The sequence below is a fragment of the Pseudonaja textilis genome, chromosome 2 (genome assembly GCF_049901715.1).
Source record: "Pseudonaja textilis isolate UNSWEBS1 chromosome 2, rPseTex1.2, whole genome shotgun sequence".
In the NCBI taxonomy this organism is placed as follows: Eukaryota; Metazoa; Chordata; class Lepidosauria; order Squamata; family Elapidae; genus Pseudonaja; species Pseudonaja textilis.
This window is the reverse complement of record NC_141991.1, coordinates 138430276-138448697: the sequence shown is the minus strand read 5'-3', so window position 1 is coordinate 138448697 and position 18422 is coordinate 138430276. Positions and strand designations below refer to the sequence as shown.

The following is an 18422-nucleotide window of genomic DNA, read 5'->3' as shown; positions in this document are numbered from 1 at the left end:
TCAGCAAATAAAACACCCATGCAGTATAATACGTTTGCGTAGCAAATGCCATGTTTGCTTAATGACCATCAGTTTACTTAACAACGCTATCACTTAACCACAATTTTGGACACAATTATAAGTGTAAGTGGAGGACCATTTGTACAGCAGAGTGACCTCCAGCTCCTGCTTGAAATGGACAAGACCTAAGGAATTTCACCCGCAAACCTTTTGTTCTCATCCTAAGTGAGCAGCACTAGGCAACCAGCCAGTGCTAGCACATTCCTTTCAGTATATATTTCCTATTGTCTGCCTGCTTACTCTTAGTAATTATTAACAGATAGGCCTGACATAATATGAGAAGAAGCTTTAGTTGAAAGGGAGACTGACTTTCAGAGATTGAGAGAAAAGTGCTGAAGATTGGGGGATGTCATGAGATGAAATCTAGCCAACAGGAAGCCAAAAGATCAGGTCTATTAAGTTCTGCTAACTAGAGATTGACACAGGTTTAACATGAAAGTGAGAAAATGAGGCTAGTATATATTTAGCCAGAATGCACACAAGCAGAAAAACATGTTTGGTCTGCAGGTTGAGGTGTCAGGCTAGAAAGCAGGAGACTGTGAGTTCCACTCCTGCCTTAGCCATGAAAACCAACAAGGCTACTTTGGGCCAGTCACTGTCTCTCAGCCCAATCTACCTCACAGGATTGCTGTGGGGAAAATAGGAGGAGGTAGGTCTGTTGGATATGTTCACTGCCTTGAGTTATTTGTAAAAAATAAAGATGGGATACAAATAAATAAAAATAAATAAATGTTCAAGGAGGAAAACTTAAGCTTCATCATTTTCAAGAGTATAGAAAAAAAAACAGTTAAATTACTTTAGGGACCCTAGTGGTGCAGTGGTTAGAATGCAGTATTGCAGGCTAACTCTGCCCACTGCTAGTTCGATCCTGACTAGGCTCAAGGTTGACTCAGCCTTCCATCCTCTGAGGTCAGTAAAATGAGAACCCAGATTGTTAGGGGCAACAGGCTGACTCTGTAATCCACTTAGTGAGTAAAGCATTCTGAAACTCTACATAGATCAAATGCTATTTATAGTTAGAACTGCAGTGCCTTGAAACGGAGACAGAAGAGGGGTTAGCAGCTTTAGTCGTTAATCACCTTGCTGGTTTTGCCAAAGAAAATGATTGGGAAGTCAAAAATAATTGCAGAACAAATATTTGCTTTTTTTGTCAAGGTATTTGAACAAAAGTGAAATACAAACAAATGGTTTTTCTGTTCTTTTGATCAGATCATGAAAGTCACAGAACCCTACCAGCCATAGGCTGCCTACATTATTTAATTATTAGAATATGAATATTAGTAAATCAAAGAGAACATTCCAAGAAAATATCTTTGGTCACAGGCCATAAATTTGGACTAGGCAGATCTCAAAAAAAAAAAAAAGTTCAACAACTAATATACACAAATATTCACGATACTGGGACTATGATTTCCTCTGAATATCTCAGAAAACAATGATGAATGACATTGGATTTTTGTACATGTTAGGAGATAAAATACTCGTAATTCATTAGCTCTAACATATCTATCAAGCTAAGATATAAACAATGAAAGACATATTCAATTAGAAAGATAGAAAAGGCTTCAGAGTCACCACAGACAATAATCCCCATACTAGGCATAGGAGGAGACACCAGTGGGGAAAGAAAGCACTTGGAGAGAGGGATTCTCCTTACTTTTGTATAAGAGAGTTGAATGTATCATCAAGATGTTCTCGAATATGAGATTGAAGCTCAATTCCAGATGTGATCAACTGCTGGCGAAACTGGAACAAAATGTCTACCAGGGATTCCAACCTGTTAGAAACATGACAGATTTATCTCCCAGACTGAAATCCCACATCCATCTAAACCAAGATTATCTAAGTCCCAAGAGTCAAGCAAACTTTTCAAGGGGTATAGCAGTCACTTTTTACCAAGCACTAAAGATGGGCCCTACTTTTATGTTTGTTAAGGGTTAAAACAAACTTCCCTAACTTTTGCCTTCCAAAAGTTTTGGACTACAGTACAATTCCGTTATTTCCCAGCCAACGTGGCATTAGGCTATAGCAGATCCTTCATGATCAACAACAATCAAGCACTAATACTGGACTCATGGCTGCCCCATCTGGAAGGGGTTCTATGTTCACGTGCAGTTTCTTAAAGTATGTATCACAAAATAACAGAATTGGAGGGGACCTGGTAGGTCATCTAGTCCTGCCCAAGGAGGAGACCCTACACCATTTCTGACAGATGGCAGTCCAGTCTCTTCTTGAAAGTTTCCAGTGATGAAGCACCCACAACATCTGAAGGCAAGCTATTCCATGGGTTGATTGTTCTCATTGTCAAGAAAACTTCTCCTTATTTCTCGGTTAAATCTCTCCTTGGTCAGTTTCCATCCATTATTCTTTGTCTGACCTATTTGGAAAATAGGTTGACCCCGCTCCTCTCTGTGACAGCCCTTCAAGTATTGGAACGTAACACAGCTATCATGTCTCCCTGGATCTTTCTCTTCACTAGACTAGCCATGCCCAGTTTCTGTATTTTGCTTTTATGTTGAGAGTGATATAAAGGATACAAGGCGTATCCACTTATAGGAGTATCCTTACTCCTATCCAAGAAGTAATAGCTGCTAAAATATTGCCAGTCAGATGGGGTGTGGAATAAAAATGATTAATGGTTGGGACTGGGTTCAGTATATTGGATTCAGATTGGGTTCATTCCTGCAGAGCTCTTGATCGCTCTGCATGACTAGTGAACCAAGAGCAGTTATAACACATACTAAACATGCAGAATATAGCTATAAGAAGCCAGTGTGATGTAGTGGTAAAGACATCACCTAGAATCCTGGAGCTGTGAGTTCTAGTCCCACCTGGGACATGAACCCAGATTGGCAACCTTCAGTCAATCCTTCTCTCTGAATCCTAGGAAGTAAATCACTTCCAAAAGAACCTTGTCAAGAAAATTGCAGGGACTAGTTCAGGTAATCGCTATGAGAGGACATATACAAATCTATTCAGCTTGCATTATCAATACAAGCTGTAGAGTTTAGCTCTTTTTTAAAAAAAGTTGAGCTGAGTACTGTATACAGCAGGGGTGTCAAACTCAAGGCCTGGGGGCTGGATCTGGTTCATGGGGTGCTTAAATCTGGCCCACAGGGCTGCCCTGGAAACAGCAAAGGACCAGCCCGCAGTGCCTCTGACAGTGAAAATGGAGCTCACAGCCCTCCTGAACTCTGTTTTCACTGGCAGAGAGTTGCAGGAGGCTGTTGCAGCTGAAAATGGAGCTTGGGAGGGCCATAGGCGGCCCTCCTGAGCTCTGTTTTCACTGGCGGAGAGTTTCAGGAGGCCATTGCAGCTGAAAATGGAGCTTGTGAGGACCATGGGCAACACTCCCAAGCTCCGTTTTCACTGGCAGAGGGTTGCAGGAGGCCGTTGCAGCCGAAAACAGAGCTTGGGAGCCCATTTTCGCTGGCAAAGCACTCAGACCACAGACGCCCCCAACATGAATGATATGGAGCTGGCCATACTCACCCTGGCCACGCCCTCCCCACCTCCCACAAGGTCAAACACAACCCTGATATAGCCCTCAATGAAATCGAGTTTGCCACCCCTGGTATAGAGGTTAGAAATTTTCTTTTGCTTGATATGTAGGCCACTTCATGCATTCAGGATCTGGCAAGCAAATGTAAAGATTTACACTTCTATCAACACCACTAGATCCCTCTAGATATGGTAACATTAACCACAGACCTCTATTAGGGAACGTAGATTCATAAGAGACATTGCCATGACAATTTTGCATTCAACTGCTTCTTTAAGCAGCATTAAAAGTTGGGTTACTAAACTACTGACAGATTTCGAATGATAACGTCTCATCTGACAAAAGGCAACAACTCACCTCTTTTGTAGCGGGGACAAGTCCTCATCAAATGGACTTCCATTCCCAGCCAGTTGCTGCTGCCTCTTCCAAATCAGAAGCCTCATTAGAACCTTCTTCTTGGTGTCTTCTAGCTCATTGTCCATCGTCATGAACAGTCCTTGAAGGCTTTGAAGAGCCTAAGAAAAGGGATACATGAGTACATATGCAGAAAATGACATTGTCTGGTATGTGAGATATGCAGTGGAGAACTCTGTTAGGGCATGCATATTGTGTGATTGCTAGGAAGAGACATAGATAACCCACATGTAGAACTTGACCCAACATGTCAACATGTTTATTTAGAGCTTCGGAAAGGAATATTTTACACTAAAGAGTTTGAAGCATTCTAGACATTCCAGCCCAAATTACTATTCCATTATTATTTCTTAATAGGGCTGAAATCAATGAGTTGACTTGTGTGTGTGTGTGTCTGTGTCTGTCTCTGTGTGTCTGTCTCTCTGTGTGTCTGTCTCTCTGTGTGTGTGTGTGTGTGTGTGGCTGAATTGAATGGAAGAAAATATCTATGTGTATGTGTGTGAGAGAGAGAGAGGGAGGGAGGGAGAAAGAGAGAATCAACACATGAAGGAACTGGAGAAAGCGACGAAGAGACAGAAAGAAAAAAAAATCAAAAATAGAAGACAAATTTCCATCCACTTTTAGCTTTGGCTTTCTCTACTCTGAAAAACATACATCCTACGGCTATTGAGGTGCTTAACCTCTCATTTTTTATTTAGAAAAAATAGGTTTTTAGCCTGAATGCTTGGGAGAAGCAGCCTGTGAAGCTGAACTGAACAGATACAAACAATATTGCCATTACAAATCAGAGGCCATATATATATATATATATATATATATAGTTTTATGCAATTCTTCTCTCTGGGCAACCTCTTCATCATTTTTACTCCAGCTAAATAGTCAGACAGCTGCAAGAGAATAATGGGCTGCATTCTTTGACTGGTTACAATGCTGATACAATTTTAGTTTTTTATATACACAATATCAGAAATTCTCATTTGTCAACTTGTTTGATTCTTTTTCAATGGGAGTGCTTCGGCTCTGATCCACAGGAGCTCTTGTAGCCTCCAAAGTAATTTTAAACTCAATAGAGCAAAGCTGTATTTTTTCTTTTCTTTAAGGATACAAATTCCTGGTCTCAAGCACTACAGGGCCCAAGTTTTGACAACTCTGTTGGTATTTAAAAATTCATCGGTCAGGGTGAACATCAGTTTTTTTAATCCTTACTCAAAGTGGGGAATTCATCTGGCTCTTGGAAATGAAGGGGAATTCTTTCCAATGGGATGAGGGGTGTAACAACCTTATTAACGCTTCGATTTCTGCAAGTCTTTCCAAGAAATGGTTCTTGGTCTTTTAATTTCCCAAAGATCAATATTTGATATTTACAGTGCAATTTTGTGCGTGAGTGTAAGATCTCTTTTTTTTACCTTTAAGCTAAACAAAAATTTGTGTATAAGATTGCAGTCTTAACCTTATTTAATTGCTATATGATAACAACAACAGTAATTTCAGTCCATATACATGCTGAATTATTTAAAAGCCTGTGGAATTGCCCCAAGGGCTTGGAGTTTGAGGAACCTGTTTTTGAAATGGAGATTAGAAAACCAATCAATTGGCAATATGTTATTTGATCCAAATCAAACTGTCACCATTTTTCCAGTCTCCAAAGAATGGGCTACATTCAGTTGAGTTGTCTGGGATGGAATGGTTGATGGTCTCTTGCATGAGCAGAGGATTGGACTAGGCCCAAGGTCCCTTCTGACTCTGTAATTCTGCTCCTTCAGCAATTTAGAGTATGAATAAGCTACAAAAATACTATTTTCCTGCACCAAACACATTGCTTTGGGTGCCATTTCAAATACCATCCCAAACCAAAGAAGACAGAGAACTTTTCAATACCACCTCCTGTTACTGATTAATCCAGAGAAGGCCAATTTTGTTCTCTTTTTATACCAAGCAACTTTCCCTAAAGGTCTTTTAACCTGTGTTTGTTTAGACCAGTGGTTCCCAAAGTGGGCAATACTGCCCCCTGGGGGGGCAGTGGGATGCCTTAGGGGGGTGCTAAGAGGCAAGGGGGCTGGCAGGGGGTGCTAAGAGGCAGCAGGGGGCGTTCGAGGTGCTGGCTCCGCAGGCTCGGTGCAACAGTCAATGGGGTGACCATTGACTGTTGCACCGGAACCTGTGGAGCCGGCGCCTCGAATGCCCTCCTGCTTCCTCTTAGCGCCCCCAAGGAAGTGATGTAAAAGCGGATGCGCCGCCTCGTAGTTGTGTCACTGGAATTACATAGGGCAGGCCTTTCGGCATGTTGAGCGTTCCTGGTCGAGGCGAGTGTCGGGAGGTTTTGCTTGGTCAGCCAAGGCCTAGAAGTCAGTGCTAAGAGATGTCAGGGATTACAGGAGGTGGGACAGGCTCTTCTCGGAAGCGGCTGCTGAAGGGAGAGTGCTAAGAGGCAGCAGGGGGCTGTTTGAGGCGCCAGCTCCGCAGGCTCATCCCACTGACTGTTGCACCGGAGCTGGAGCGTCGAATGCAGCGGCGCCAGCACATTGGGAAAGTCACTCTGGCTTTGCTCTACTTTCCCAAAGTGCCGCCACTGTCGCATTCTGTCTGTCTGTCTGTCCATCCACCCAAAAGGTCTGCCTGCCTGCCTACCTACCTGCCTGTCTTTTTGTCTACCTACCTACCTACCTACCTACCTACCTAGCTAGCTATCAAAATAGATCTATCTACCTACCTATCTATCCATCCATCCATCCAAAAGGTCTGTCTGTCTGTCTTCCTGCCTGCTTGCTTGCCTGCCTGACTACCTATGTATCCATACATTCATCCAAAAGGTCTGCCTGCCTACCTATCTATCTATCCATACATTCATCCAAAAGGTCTGCCTGCCTGCCTACCTATTTATCTACCTACCTACCTACCTACCTACCCACCCATACATACATCCATCCAAAAGATCTGTCTGTCTTCCTGCCTGCCTGCCTGCCTACCTATCTATCTACCAATATATCTACCTACCTACCTGTCTCTCTCTCTACCTATCTATCCATCCACTCATGTTGGAAGCGCACGCCCCACAGGCACATCAGGAAAGTAGAGCAAAGCCAGTCTGGGAGGGAGGGAGGGAGGGAGAGAGAGAGAGAGAGAGAGATTGAAATGAGGCCCAGTTTAGATTGAGGCCCTTTTCCACACTGAAAAATCTTTGCCAGCACATTGAAACATATTTGGCTTCTATTAAAGGTTTTGTGGGCCAAACATGGTCAAGACTATCAGGAAACTCTCACATTTTGTTGAGGCTTTAAACAGGATCCATTGGATCAGATCTCCTCCCTAAAAAATTACTTTTCCACAATGTATTACAGTGACAATTCCGAAGAAGGCAAAACCAAAATGTACTGGTAAATTATAAGGAGAACACACACACACACACACACTCCCTTCTAGAGTGGACTAGAATAAATATCTCATTATCTTTCTCCTCCCTCCCGCCTCCTTCTTTATTTCTTTTTCTTTCTGTCCCTTCATGGCAGTGGCTGCACGTTTGAAAAGTAGAGCAAAGCCAGAGGTCGGTAATTTTTGCTGCAAAGAATCACAAAAGCTTCTGGGCTGTGCACAAGAAGGGACACACATGTCAATGCAATTCAGCAACATAAAATAAAGAAATACAAATAAAACAAATCAACAAGTATCGGCCAAGCATCTCTGATTAGATTCTATTCACTACTAGAATCTAATCAGAGATGCTTTGCCAATTCTAGTCCAATGACCTGCTCCAGCAGGGTTAGAAGGGAGTGTGTGTGTATGTGTGTGAATGGCTGTCAAAACTCCAAAAACAGGTCAAGTAGCTCTGGGGAGGCCAATCATAAATTAGAACACTTGCTAAACAACCGGCCATTAAGTGAGGACCACTTGTATTTGGTTTGCCAGTTACCTGCCCACGCCCACCCAGTCACATGAGCACCAAACCACACCTACCCGGTCATGTGACCAGCAAGCCACGGCCAACCAGCAAGCCACGCCCACTCAGTCATGTGACCAGCAAGCCACACCACCCAGTCACGTGACCAGCAAGCCACACCCTCAAATTAGGCCACGCCCACAGAACTTTGAATCCCAACCCGCGGTGGGGGGCATCGAGAATGAGCTTGTAGCACCAAGAGGGTGGTGGACTGAAAAAGTTTGGGAACTACTGGTTTAGACTAAGCTTTACTTTATCTAATAAAGATTCATTCTTTGTGATATCATCTTGGGAACCTGTTTTAGAATTTGCTACTATTAATAACTACTTCCTTTCATTGTTTTATTACCTTTTTTAAGGCAGTCATTACTGTTATTAGTTCTAAGCAAATAAAATATCCTGGAAATAAAAGAAATTAAACCAAATGCAAATACAAAAATGCACTTACTAGACGTATGACCAAGGAAGTAATTTATTGCACCTTTAGTACACTTTACTAAACATGCAACGGAGTGTACAGGTAGTCCTCAACTTACAACAGTTCACTTAGTGCCTATTCAAAGTTACAATGGCACTGAAAAAAGTGACTTATGACCATTTTGCTATTTATGACCATTGTAGCATCCCCATGATCAAAATTCAACCACTTGGGAACTGACTCACATTTATGACCGTTGCGGGTCATGTGATCCCCTTTTTGCGACCTTCTGACAAACAAAGTCAACGGGAAAGCCAGATTCCCTTCACAACCCTGTTACTAATTTAACAGTGATTCACTTAACTACTGTGGCAAGAAAAGTCGTAAAATGGGGCAAAACTCATTTAACAAATGTCCCACTTAGCAATAGAAATTTTAAGGCTCAATTGTGGCCATACATTGAGGACTACCTGTATTGGACTAGTTATTAATAAGGATGCTAGAATATTACATCCAGGTAGTCCTCAATTTCTTTTTTATTTTTTTTGTAAAAAACTTTATTTGGGTTTTCACAAAAAATAATACAAATAAAATATCTTTTTTGGAGAATAGCATGATCCCGGGTTGTCACTTTTCCATACAGACACAAACTCAATTTCATATTCATCTTTGTATTCTATTCCATATCTTATTACTATTTTAACATTTTCTCAGTGATTTTTCCCTTCCCTTAGTTTTCTCAACCTTGTTTTGATAATCTCATTACTTTCTAAGTTCAATTACATTTCTTTTTCTAAGTTTCAATATCTTTCTAATCATTATGTTTATACTTTTGTCTGTCCTGTTTCAATTTCATATTTTCTTTTCTCATTAAACAAGTTTCCCCTCTAGCTACTGATTGGAGTATGTCACCTTTGTATCTTTTCATTTGTGTTCATTCAGATCTTATTTAAATTTCAATTTATGTCTTTACCATTATAACATTCAATATCTAATCTCTATTTTATAACACATAACTTTTGCCGATCGAATTCTGCTTGGTACATTCTTAATATACACACAAAGTTCTTAAAGATAATATATATATATATATAAAACACTAATATATAATACACTCATTCTATTCCAATTTGGCTCAACATTAATGTTAGTTACAATCTTCCATTAATATTAATTAACATCTTTAACATTTCTTTTCTATTAAATATCATACATCCTTAGGAACACTTGCAATATTTCCATACTTTTTTTCATATTTCTCTTCATCTAAATTTTTATAAATCATTAATAACAATTAAAATGTTCCCATCCTTTCCTAATTCCATTCTCTCATTCTCTCTATTTCAATTATTTATTAACAAACATTACATTACATTACAATAAGTATTTTATCTATCACTTTAACCACACTTGTTTCATATTTTCTAAATTCATTTCTATTTCTAATATAACAATGCTATCTTATGTATCCTTGCAGAATCCTCTCTTTCAATTAAATTTTCACCCATTATCTCTATGTCTACTAAATAGGCTTATACCTTTAATCCTTGTACGTTTTCTCTGTTTCTCTATATCCTGTTTCTGCCCTTTATAACTTCTTTTCCTTTCCTTCTTCCCCTATTCTTCTCCCTCCCCTTTTTGACCCCTTGTCTCTCTAATTCTAATTCTCTCTTCTATAATCCTCTCTTCTGTTTCTTCCTAATATTGTAACTGTTTTTCAAACTGTTCTTTTTTTGGTTGTTTTTTCAAATCTTAAATTTTTCATTCTCTTCCCCCCCCTTTCCTTTTTCCCCCCACATAGAATTACTTGATCATTAAAGATGGCTTCTTCTTTGGTACAATCTTCTTGTTCTTCAAGCATTTCTTGTTGTTTCTCATAGTTCCAGATCTCCATTTCTAAAAAATGAAATACGAAGCCAAAAAACCCTCTTCCTTCTCGTGCATCTTCTTTCTATTTTTTTAAATTCCATTTTCAGTTCTTCCAAGAGTGATGCCATTTTAAACATTTTTAAACAACCACCCAATTGATTTTAGTCATTTAAATCCTATAACCAAAAGTTCAAAAATCACCAAATAATCCAAATAGTCCAAAGCTGTTTCTTCTTGTTTCTTTTTTCCACTTTCTCTTCCTGGGGTTCTATTATCTTGTTACAAAGTTTCAGTTAGAATGTATTTTTAGGAATCTTTTCTTTTTTTCTTTTTAATAAAGTTTTATTTGGGTTTTCACACATACAAAATACAAGTAAAACATCTTTTTTGAAAATAGCATGGTCCTGGGTTGAACTTCATTATACAGACACAAAACTCAATTTCATGCTCCTTTTTTTATTCTATTCCATATCTTATATTATTCTACATTTTTATATAGTTTTTCCCCTCTTTTAATTTTCTCAATTTTATTTTGATTACCGCATCTCAATTCAAATCATTATATTTATACTTTTGTCTGTTCTGTTTCAATTTCATATTATCTTTTCTCATTAAACAAATTTTCTCCTGTAGTTACTAATTGGAGAATGACACCTTTATATCTTTTAATTACATCCATTCAACTCTTATTTAAACTTCAATATATACCTTAAGGTTATGACCTTCAATATAATACATAATACATAACTTCCAATTGAATTCTGCTGGTACATTCTTATAATACACCCTATATCCTTAAAAAAAAAAGATTTTAATATATGTAATGATAAACCCTCATTCCATTCCAATTCAGTTCTATCATTAATAATCATTAAAATCTTAACATCTTTCACACTTCTTTTCAATTAAATATCATACTTCCTTAAAGACACATATAATCTCCATAATTAATTGTTCCCTTATTTCTCTTCACATATTTTTTGTAAATCATTAAATATTCATTTTGTTACATTTATTTATTGACAAGCATTCCACTGAATTACGATAGCAATTTTATCAAACATTTTAATCATACATTGTTTCATATTTTCTAAAATTATTTCTGTTTCTAATATAACGATACTATCTTATGTACCTTTGCAGAATCCTTTTCCATTAACTTTTCACCCATTATCTCTACATAGGCCCTGTTTCTCTATATTTTGTTTCTGCCTTTATAACTTCTTTTCCTTTCTTTCTTCCCTCTCTTCTTCTCCCTCCCCTTTTTACACCCTTGTCTCTCTACTTCTAATTGTCTCTTCTGCGTTTCCCTCTTCTGTTGCTTTCTGATTTTATACTTATTTTTCACTCTATTTTTTTGGAGTTGTTTTTCCCAATCTTAAATTTTCCATTCTCTTTCCCCCCTTTCCTTTTTCCCCCCACCTAAGATTACTTGTTCATTAAAGATGGCTTCTTCTTTGTTACAATCTTCTTGTTCTGCAGGCATTTCTTGTTGTTTCTCATAATTCCAAATCTCCATTTCTAAAAACTGAAATACGAAGCCAAAAGAACCTCTCCCTTCTTGTGCATCTTCTTTGTACTTTTAAAGTTCCATTTTCAGTTCTTCTAAAAGTGGAGCCATTTTAAACAGTTTTAAACAACCACCCGATTGATTTTAGTCATTCAAATACAATAACCAAAAATCCAGAAATCATCAAGTAATCCAAATAGTCCCAAATTATTTCTTCTTATTTCTTTTTCCACTTTCTCTTCCTGGGATTTTTGTTGCGATATTTCAGTTAAAATGTATCTTTTGGAAGTCTTGTTGAGATTTTGCTGTAAGTTCTTTTTAATTCCAGGCAGTCTCCTCCCTTCCAGATTCTGCCCTTTTATTCTTTTTCTCTCCTTTCCTGTTTTCAAAAGCATTTGATTATCCAGAAATCTTTATTATCCTTTTGACTTTTTATTTTCAGCATTAAATGCCTATTAATGTCAAAGTGGATTTTTTTCCAATTTCTTGCTTAAGTCTCTTAGCTGTCAGTATAGGAAAAGGAGGAAAAAAACCCAAATCTTTTCCCTTTTCTCTCTCCTTCACAGCTGAAAAATCTTCTTAGGGAACAATGTTATTGTTTTTTTTTATAGTTTCAATTCCAGGGAACCTTATTTGTTGCTTTTGCTGTTTGACCCAGTCAACCAAAACTTTCTCTTCTTATCTTCCCCCTGCACATTCTTTTCCGGTCGAGTTCTTCTTTGTGGTGGCCATTTCTGACCACCGCTACAACCGCCTTCAGGAAAGGGAGTAATGGCCAGCTGGGGAGGAGAGATGTGGCTCTCCTCAACTCTGCAGGCAGTCTCCCCCCTCTCACCACCTCTACGGGGTGGCTTAGCCCCAAAAACAGCCGGCTTGGGGCACTCCAGTGGCGAGCACGGATCGAAGCCTCGCAGAAACGAGGTTTCGGTCTGTCGCCGAAGAAGCTCAAACCGGAAGTCCGTATTTTTAGGAATCTTGTTAAGGTTTCACTGTTAATTCCTTTTACTTCCAGGTGGTCTCCTCCATTTTTCCAGATGCCACCCTTTTGTTTTTTCCTTTTCTCTCCTTTCCTTCTTTTAAAAGTTTTTAAATATTCAAGAAATCTTTATTATCCCTTTGACATTTTATTTTCAGCTTAAATGCCTATTAATGTCAAAGTGAATTTTTTTCAATTTCTTACTTAAGTCTCTTAGCTGTCAGTATGGGGAAGGAAAGAAAAAAAAACCCAAATCTTTTCTCTTCTTTGGGAACAATGTTTTTATAGTTCAAGTACCAGGGTACCTTATGTTATTGCTTTTTCAGTTCAACCCAGTCAGTCAAAGCTTTCTCTTCTTATCTTCCTCCTGCACAATCTTTTCCGGTCGGGTTTTTCTTTGAGGTGGCCATTTCTGACCACTGCTGCAACCGCCTTTGGGAATGAGAGTAATGGCCTGCTGGGGAGGAGAGATGCAGCTCTCCTCGACCCTGCTGGTGGTCTCCCCCCCTTAACTACCTCTATGGGGTGGCTTAGCCCCGAATCCAGCCGGCTTGGGGTGCTCCGGCAGCAAGCACGGATTGAAACCGCGCACAATCACAGATTTCAGTCTGTTGCCAAAGAAGCCCAAACCGGAAGTGGGTAGTCCTCAATTTCCAATCACTCGCTTAGCAGCCATTCAAAGTTACAATGGACCCCAGAAAAGGTACTTATCAGCTGGATTCAAAGGTCCAACAGCCTCCCCCAAAACCTGCAGTCACATGACTGCATTTTGAGCATCAGCCCTCATTGACAACTGTTTACAGTATTCTGTGTTCAGGTGATTGTAAAATCGATGTTTGCTTCTGGTTTCCAGAAAAAAGAAAAAAAACCATTGCAGACAAGGGGTTTGTTTAATAACTACAAAGTTTGTTTAATGACTATGGAACTGTCTTTACAACCACCACATTTGCTTAGCAACAACCACTGCAAAAAAAAAAAAGTTGTAAAATTAGGTATGGCCACATGGTAACCTGCTTAATAATTGGCTAATGACTGTAATTCCAGGCTCAATTATGATCATAAATCAATCATAGCCAGCTCAGCAATTCTGGGAGTTGAAGTCCACAAGTCATAAAAGGGCCATGGTTCCCAACTTCTGATATGGAGTCTCAATTTCTTGCTAGTTTTTCAAAAGACAAATAGAACAAAATTTGAGGACATGCTCCTCATAACCAGAATGTTTTCTCAATTTCCCTTAACATAAGAAGTTATAGATGAATTCTTCCAAAAGAGGAACAATAGACCTACCATTCCAGGAAATGTTTGCTGAAATATAGCTTTCCTGAAACTCTCTTCCCCTATTGGCACATCAATAACTTCTAATAAATATTTTATTGCACATTAAGACTCCAACCCCACAAAAATGAATCCCAACCTCACCGAGGGCTTTCTCTTACACAGATCCCCATATTGGAACATATTTTTAAATCATTTGAGATTGAAGAGTGAGCCTAAGCTAAAAATCTACTCAGTTTGCTTGAGTTTTTAATGACAATTATTATTTTAATTTATTATCTTACTGAGCAGCTTCAGTTTTCGGTTATTTTTAATAGAATTGTCACTTAAGTAGTTTAATTGTTTTTTTTAAGACCATTTGGAAACTGTGGACTCAGAGTTTAAACAGCAAAAAAAAGAAAAAGTAACTTTAAAAAATGAAAATAGCAAATAAACCCAAGACTCCATAATAAATTATTTGTAATGTTGGTAACTTACACTTGCTGGCAGGTTCTCTTGCATTGGAAATTGACAGTCCATTGAATTTTTTGACAGTGGAGCTGAGGAACACAAATGCAAGGTTAACAACAACTATAGAAGGTTTTATAGTAATAAATTAGAAAAACAATATAGTAATAATTAGAAAAACAATATTCAGTGGATTTCCGCTGAATAATCCTTAATATGGACTATCCCACCACTTTGATAGTTGGAGCGGGAGGCAGGTATGATTGAATGGGATGAATGAATGAATGAAATTTACCAGCATCCACATTTTTCAAGGCAATAATAATATTAATAAAATAACCCTTGAAAATTATATATCCAAAATACATTTTTGTATGGGTTTATAAGGCTTTAAATTTTATATTTTAGACAGTCGCTATGTTAAAAACAAGAGTTCATTTCAAGGATAATTTTAAAAGAAAGACCATGAGAGAAATTTGTGCTAAAAACATATTTTAGGGAAGTTTGAGCGTGCATTATAGAAACAACAAATAATAAAAAGTGATGCAGGTAGTTCACAATTGCTTCATTTAGTGACTGTTCACGATTAGAAAAGTGATGAAAAAGTAACTTTATCACCAATCCTCATATTTGTGACCTTCACAGTGGATAAACCAAGGGAAAGCTAAAGTAGGATCATGAGCATGGTTGTGGTTTCTGAAGAATGGATGGAAAAAGTGACAGAGCAGGCAGAGATGGAAAATTAATTGTTTTAATTTAGGAAACAACGCACCCAGTTCTGCTTTCTAGACCGTTTTGTGCTCAGAACAGGAAAAAAAATACAAACACTTGGGTTGATCCGATTAGTTTGCTGTTATAGAAGTGGCTAATATTCACTAATGATGTAAAAGTAAAAAGTCGATAGAACTCTATTTTGTACTTTACTGCACTGAAAAAAGTTGAAAGCCACTGCTTTTTTTTCTTTCTTCGTTACTTCTTTCCCCTTCTTTTTCCTTCCCCATGTTCCTTTTATTTTTATTTTATTTATATATATATCCCACCTTTACTGGTTTTATAAAACTCAAGGTGTGAACACACACAATACTTTTTCTTCCTCCTGTTTTCTCCAAAGAACCCTGTGAGCTGGGTTGAATTAAAAAAGGGTGACTAGCCCAAAGTCACCCAGCTGGTTTTCATGGGAAGGCAAGACTAGAACTCACAATCTACCACTTTCTAGCCTGATACCTCATAGTTTCTTGGCTTCTAGCCTGGTACCTTAACCACTAAGCCAAACTGCTTCTCTTTATTATCTTCATTTCTCTCTGTATTTGGTATCTATTCAGTTAAACTTCAATAAAAATTTATATAAGCACAGTTGTGGTTTCATTTAGCGACCAGTTTCTTAACAACTGAGTAGAATTGCGGGTCCCAACTATGGTCACTAAATGAGGGCTACCTGTACATATTTTTATCCCAATGGATGTTTTAAAATAATCCATAAAAAAGACCAATTGGAATATTACATTTTTAAGTCTATACAGTGATCCAGATCAAATGACAAAAATGGATTTAGATACAAAACCCTTTAAATTAGCTGCATCTTTTCCTGGACTCGCACGGCTGTTGCCTGAAGCCGATATGCAGTCCTGGGAAAAGACTTGCTATATTGTGTTCCTGGCAGATGCTATGCACATGCCCAGACATGTTCCATTTGGCCCTTCACGTCCATATCTCTATGGGTTGATCGCTTTTCAAATGTTGACAACAAAATGGATCAGATATGTGCTAATGCACAGATGTATCTTATCTACTGTTGTTAAATGGGAAGTGCTTCATTTATTTGTCCCTGGACAAACCCAGAGAAAACCTTCTTCTGTTTGCTTAATAATAAGTTTATCATTATTTACCAAGGCATGGTAAGAAATGAAAAAATAAACAAACAATAATTACGAATCAATCAAATAACATTAGCGAGCTTAAGACCAAGGGTATTCATAATTTGAAGCAGATGTTAATAGAAAGCTGACAATTAAATAAGAAGAGGCTGAAATAACCAGACCACACACACACACACACACACACACACACATACAGACACACTCACACACACACTAATCCAATAAAAAGGTCTTTAAATAAGAGGTGGTATTCAGCAGTTCTGACCAGTTCTGGAGAACTGGTAACGGAAATTTTTAGTAGCTTGGAGAACCAGCAAATATCACCTCCGACTGGAGATTTTACAGTATCCTTCCCCTGCCACGCTCACAGAACCGGTAGTAAAAAAAAATTGAATCCCACCACTGCTTTAAACCCCTTTCAAAAAGTTGTAACATGTTCACAGAGAGAAATTGAGCTGATTTTAGGGTCATAAATCTAGACGCTTAAAATCCCAGAACTAGTAGCTGTGGCAGAAGGAATTGAAGGAAGAAACAAAAAAAGACCCTATTTAGAAGAGCATTTAAGAAAAAACTATGGGAAGAGATGAGAGAAATCAGATCCTGGAAAGTACCAAAATTTTAAACTTGGCTCTGATGCACATGGGAGGCAGCGAAGAACCCTGTGCTCTACTGAAACATGGGAATAATATGGAAGGCCCAGAGTAGCTCAAATGGCATCGCTCTGGATGACGATTAGGGAAAAGAGACAAGACTCAAAGGCAGGTCATCCGTTCTTAATTTTATGTCCTATGCAGCAAACAAAAAGACGACACTGATGCTGTCAGGATGTGGCTATAACTTCCCTTGTTATCTCTTTTCTTCTCAACTTCTTTTCTTGCTTGCCAAAGTATTTTGACTAAATTTTTTACTCTTATCCCAGAAGATTGGACGACTAGGAGTTAAGCGAGGGCTAATATGAATTTAGAATAGAATAGAATAACAGGGTTGGAAGGGACCGTGGGGGTCTTCTAGTCCAACCCCCTGCCTAGGCAGGAAACCCCCCACTACTTGAGACCAATGGTTATCCAATCTCTTCTTAAAAACTTCCAGTGTTGGAGCATTTACAACTTCTGGGGGCAAGTTGTTCCATTGTACTAACTGTCAGGAAATGTCTCCTTAGTTCTAAGTTGCTTCTCTCCTTGATTAGTTTCCACCCATTGCTTCTTTACCCTGCTCTCAGATGCTTTGGAGAATAGCTTCTTTGTGGCAGCCCCATAGATATTGGAACACTGCTATCATGTCTCTCCTAGTCCTTCTTTTCACCAAACTAGACATACCCAGTTCCTGCAACCATTCTTCATATGTTTTAGCCTCCAGTTCCCTAATCATCATATGTTATGTGTGATGACTCTTCCCTTATCATCAAGCTGCAGTGTTCTGGTACAGTCCTTCAAATGCAAATTAGTGTAATAAAAATCCCAGTCTCAGAGCACAACAAATAACAAAGCAGATGTTATAATATCAGGTGATGTTGCAGGGAGCGATTCCAAAGGACAAGTTCCCATCAACCTGGCTTCCCCATGCAGGGAGGAACGTCACCATCACTAGTAACCACTCGGAGGATACCTGTAGTATCTCTTTGAAGCCAGGACATGGATCTGCCATGCATGAATTTTCTCAGTTATATGTTTTCCTCCACTCATAGATTGAAGAGATAAGGAATATGGCAATTTATTCATTTAAAAAGCAAACATATCTACTACCTGTCTCACTGTCTAAGTGACAGTTTTCAAGTAAAAAGATATAAAATCCATATAAAAATTCATACAAAAACATCTCAGCAGCAGCATATCCCTTCTTCCTGCCTTTGTTGATTTCCTTTGCTTAGTCAATCCGCAATGCAAAAAAAAAGGGTATGGGTGTATTAACATATGTGAAAAAGAATCCTTTTCATTTTAAAAAATATTTCTTTTAAGATGGAAAATTTATTTATTTAAAAAAAATTATACGACCACATATAAAGCAACTCTGGGTGATTGCTTAGGACTTAGTACAGTACAGTATCCACTCCACAAGTATAAATTTATGCCACTTATTACTGCCTATGGAGATTCTCAATCATTCAGGTCATTGTGTTTTCAAAAGTGCTTTTTCAAAAGGC

General features: G+C 38.4%; 1 protein-coding gene across 4 annotated transcripts in view; it reads right to left on the bottom strand.

Annotated features, from left to right (window-relative positions):
* The window catches only part of STAT6 (signal transducer and activator of transcription 6), an 82774-nt gene that overhangs the window by 26989 nt on the left and 37363 nt on the right, over positions 1-18422 (bottom strand). For all 4 annotated transcript variants that reach the window (XM_026713694.2, XM_087925460.1, XM_087925461.1 and 1 more), the window contains 3 exons: positions 14436-14497; positions 3920-4077; positions 1718-1837 (listed from right to left, as the gene is read on the bottom strand). In XM_026713694.2, coding sequence (XP_026569479.1) covers positions 1718-1837; positions 3920-4077; positions 14436-14497 — 340 coding nt within the window. The remainder of the gene's footprint in view (positions 1-1717; positions 1838-3919; positions 4078-14435; positions 14498-18422) is intronic.